The sequence below is a fragment of the Lactuca serriola genome, chromosome 5, assembly GCF_051521515.1.
Source record: "Lactuca serriola cultivar US96UC23 chromosome 5, Lser_US96UC23_V15, whole genome shotgun sequence".
NCBI lineage: Eukaryota > Viridiplantae > Streptophyta > Magnoliopsida > Asterales > Asteraceae > Lactuca > Lactuca serriola.
Window position 1 is genome coordinate 145390260 of NC_136412.1, and position 5165 is coordinate 145395424.

Consider the following 5165-nt stretch of genomic DNA (forward strand, 5'->3'; position numbering starts at 1 on the left):
AAGTGTCTAAGCCCATAATTATAACCGATATAAACTTGAATTGATGGTAGCACAGTCCTTTTGGGTTGCCCTCAAACCTAGCAATTAGACATGATTATTTTGGAGAGAGAGAATGATTTATTATTTTATTAATAAATTTAAATAAATAATTTGGTAATATAATATGGAAATAATATATTGATTATAAATAGTAATACTTAATTAATATTTAATCAGAAATTAATTAAAATTAATTTAGTGATCAAAAGTATTAATTGAAAGTGTAGGGACTGAAGTGCAATTGTTTAATAGTTAAGCAAGAGGCATTCTAGAACCCTCCATGAGGCTATGGACTGTTTTAAGGAGCCTTAGGGATTCTAGAATTCTCCTTGGTGGATAATTAGGAAGCTATATAATTATCTGGTTTAAGATAATATTATTATATTGGGTTTAGGCTTATCTAAGATTTCCTGACTACACTATAAAAAGGCCCCTAGGGCTATGAATTTTAGAACTCCTAACCAAAAGAGATATGTCCGAAAATAACCTCCTCCCTCTACATAATCCTTAGTTGCTAGTCTTGGGTGTGAACCATTAGAGACACGACTCTTGTGGTGCTAGATGCCAAAAGATTTGAAGAAGGATTCAAGGTTGTTTGCAATAACAATCTTCAAGGTACGTTTCTTATTCTATTGAATTCAATTTTCATAAGAAAAGTTTTGTATGGTGATAGTTCATAGTATGTTGCTTATATGTGAAAGACATAGATCCTCAATAGGTTGCATGTATGCTAATCATTTGAATTGTTTAAATATTTTCTGCTTAGTGCATGTAAATTTTGTAACCTACGTTTTCCATCAATCTTTGGGCCCCTCGATGATTTGATGTTAACTATATAGTGTTGTGTCTAGCTGGGACTAATTGATATGCTTAATTGAAGTCAAATAAAGTCTTTACAAATCAGGAAATCGAGAAATAGAATCTTAGACAATGAGATTGATTATGATCCATGTGTCGTGTCCATATGATATCTTGAAAATGAAGGAATAATTGATCACTTATCTTAGGGACGACAACTGATTTAAATCGGAGTTTGGGAGTGGCTTAGGTTTCGCACACTTTGTTGTTTACTTCAAGGTCTATACTTGCAAGTTTAGTTAAAGACTTATCCGAGTGGGGGACTGTTAGATTAGTGTGTATAAGCCAATAACTAAATTGGTATATTCTTGAATTAGAAGCAAAGTCCTTTTGGGTTTCCCTAAGAACTAGCAACTAAATAGAATTACATTTGGAGAGAGAGTGTAATTTATTAATATATTATACAATTAATATATTAATTAGAAATAGTAATAGTTAATTTAGAATTACTAAAAAATTAATTAGAAATAATTTTGGGTTTAATCAGAATTAATTGTAAGTACAGAGAGTAAGTTGTAATTGTTCAATAGTTGAACAAAAGAAAGATTCTAGAACCCTCCTTGTAAGGCCAATTTTGGCTAGGGCATTAGGGTTTCTAGAATGCTCCTTATTGATTATTAAGAAGTTGGATAATTGTCACATTTGAGATATTATTATTATATTCAAATTAGGGTTATCCAATGTTTCATTATCAACTATAAATAGGACCCTAGGGTATCATATTTTAATCTACTCTTCCTAAGTTTCCTAGAGCCGAAATTTTGCTCCCCTCTCCTCTCTCCTCTTGTGTTCTTGTTGCTAGGGTTTGGGTACCATTAGAGGCGTCTTCACTTTGGTGCTAGGCTTTCCAATTTCTACAACTACAATGATTGGTGTAATTTGTTTACAATAACAAATTAAAAGGCATGTAACTCTTTACTTTGTAATTTTCGAATTACACTAGGGTTATACAAGGTTTAGTTGTTCATTGTATGTTGCTATCAAAGTGTATGACATAGATCTTTTATGGGATGCATATACCCTATTAATTGTTAATTGTTTTCTGCATTATACAATTTTGTTTTCTATAAAACCCATCAGTTTTATAAGTGGGTAGTGTCATGTTAAGATACCTTCTTATAGTGCATTTAACTAAGGTTAGGTATAATGTATTTAACTATGTCTAAGTATCGTTAGCTAAAAGTAATGTAGTACCTTTTGAGACCTAATTTCTGCAACTTAAATATTCTGAAATTTCAAATTTGACAATAAGAATGGTTATAAAAATGGCGCGGGCAGACAGAGTTACACAAGGCCAATACCTAACCTTGTGGTTGGCTTTTGTTGTATTGTCCTTCTTGTAGCTTTATGTGTGTGTAGTTTCATGTTAAGATACCATCTTATAGTATATTAACTATGTTTAGGTATCAATAACATTAAAAGAACCTTATGAAGTGGTGAGTAAGGATGATTTATACTTTAAGCTAAAGTGAGCAAGTAATAATTTTTCAAGCATGTACATCCTTACATGAAGTATTTTTTATAACAATGTGGTACATGCACATTATGATACTACATGTAACATATATGAGATTCTATATTATGTTACTCATTCAAGTTAAACATGTTTATATATCACACATGTTATAGAAGCTTGAAGAAATTATTTGTTACCAAGTAAGTAAAGACGTTCAATTAGTTGTTTGATATCACATTATTCATTCATTTCATATAGGTATGAGCATCAGACGACTATGCGAGGTTCGAATACATGAAGCTAAGATTTTCTGACACTATGAAGTTGGAATTAACATTGTAGACGGATATCTTATGAGTCACAAGCACGCTAATACTTGTAAGTTATTAAACATATGTGTAAGAAGTTTGTTTAAGTTGATTTTGGACCACAATGAAGTTAAGAAGGGAAAAAAGGCACTCATGTTTCAAGCACTCGGTGTCTATTCATGGTCATCGGTGACCATAGATGTGGTCCGAAAAAATCATGAGTTTGGGATTATGATAAATAAGAACTTTGGAGAGGCGTACTAAACATTTCCACTTTATTTGCAATGATTTATTTATTATATTTACTATATTTTATGGAATCTTAACCCCTAATGTCGTTCATTAGGCTTTCCAAACCTAATATACTATTTTGAGGTTCTCTCAAGTTCTAAGAATCAACTGCCTCAAAGTAACAAAGTTTCAAAGAAGTTTAAAGAGAGTTTACTTGATATAATAATCCCATGATGCGATGATTGCAATAATTTGAACTTCATATTTCAAAAACGAAGGTTAGCAGAGCAAAGACAAAAACAATTAAACTAGTTCACAGGATCCATAAATTTCAGCAATCTACAAGGGTTAAAACAGCAATTTAGCCTTGTCCATATCCGAACCACAAATCAAAAAAAAAAAGATTAATAACTAAAGTTAGATTCAAACAATAAACAAGATCTACAAAAGCTCCTAAACAATCATCTAAAGTTAATCACTTTAATCCATAGACACTACCACTCAAACATTTGACACACTCGACACCCTAACAAGTAGATTCTTTGTGTTTGATGAATACTTTATCTTCTCAGCTTTCACAACAATGGATCTCACTCGTGCTTCATCACCCAAAAACTCTTCCTTGACTTTTAACTTGAACTTGTATTCACTAAACAAAACACCATGAACAACTTCCATAAACGCATCCTCATCTTCATCTTCATGTTTCAATAGATACAAATCTTTAGCAGAAACACCCATTATCTCCTCACCAGTTTCCCCATACGCATTTACCCATGTCAAACCAGTATGATCATGTATATGTAGTTGCAGGTCATATCTGTAATCACATTCATCAACAATCTGATCACACTTCTTACATATCCATCTCCCATCTCCATTATTCACAACTCTTTTGCTGCATTTTCTATCACCTAAGATGATAGGGCAGGTTGTGTAACAAAAGTTGTCTCTTTTTATATACCAGATTGTGGCATTGACTGTGATGTAATCAGTATTCCCAAAAGTCCCGAGCTTTTCATCTTTAATCTGGGATAAAGTCTTCCATATGAATTGATTGTTACTAGGAAGTTGATGTGGAAATGGCTTTGGGTCGCCAATGATATCACACTCGCCAAGAATCACATTGAGATCGATGATTTTGATAATACTGCACAAAATAAGCGCATGAAAAAACAGGAAAATTTTCAAGTGAGCATACACACCGATAATAGAATAACAAGATCTATTGGAGTATATTTGTATTATACCAGATCCATGGGAAGAAAGACGCTTATCATAAAACCTAACAGCAATGAAAAGAAAATGGAAAATTTTCTTCCCAGTTCGCAGAAGAAAAAATCGGAAATGAGAAAAGATAGAATACGTACATGCGTTCACGGATCGTGATACAAAGAAACTTAGTCAACTTAACAATGGAACCCTTCTGCAACTGTTGAGAGGTAACCAACTCACTGCGATTAGCAGAAAGCACCCCTTGTCGATGAAAATAGCCGTCGGATAACAACACCCTGTACCTATCCCGCATGTTTTCTTCACCACCCTCGGTCGGAGTTTGCGTCTGAAAAGCCAGAATATCAATAACCTGAAGCACCGGTTTCAGATCCATCGTTTGCCATTCCCCAGTCGATAGCATCCATATTGCGCCCGCAGTAAGATTGACTGCCATAATCTTGATCGGAAGAAGCGTAATTTCAGTGATTTAGGGTTTTGAAAACCCTAGAGAGTGAAGATAAATGCGAGGGAATATAGAAGGGAAACTTTTTAGGGAGCGGGAACATGTACTCGCTTATACTAAAATGTTACATTTTGCTACCTTTATTACGAAGACTTGATAAAACACACCCACTTACTTCTCTTCTTCTATAATTACAAAATTATTATCTTATATCACGAAATACACCCCATAACATGATTTTTATCTTGTACGCAAAATAAGCACACTTCATGTGAAATATATATATATATATATATATATATATATATATATATATATATATATATATATATATATATATATATATATATAGGTTCAAATGTTTTTGACAACTATTGTGTGCATGAATACACCAATCACAAATTAGCAAAAAATTAAATAATTAATAAATTATTTGAGGGTATAATAGTAATCTATGCCATATTTAATTATAGAAAATATTCAAAACATTTAATATCCATTTAAATTAGGAAAATCAATTTTGAAACCCTACAAAATCATCAGCCGACATCACAATTGTTCAGCATCATCGGCATCTGCAGCTTCTTCGTCTTCC

The 5165-nt window shown here is 32.6% G+C and overlaps 1 protein-coding gene across 1 annotated transcript; it reads right to left on the reverse strand.

Annotated features, from left to right (window-relative positions):
* Window positions 1–3295: 3295 nt before the first annotated feature.
* On the reverse strand, window positions 3296–4623 carry LOC145051279 (replication protein A 70 kDa DNA-binding subunit E-like). The gene is made up of 2 exons (XM_078999347.1): window positions 4263–4623; window positions 3296–4042 (listed from the first exon to the last, which is right to left on the reverse strand). Exons 1-2 carry the CDS (start codon window positions 4559–4561, stop codon window positions 3394–3396), a joined length of 948 nt encoding a protein of 315 aa, XP_078855473.1. The 5' UTR covers window positions 4562–4623; the 3' UTR covers window positions 3296–3393.
* Between the last annotated feature and the right edge of the window lie 542 nt (window positions 4624–5165).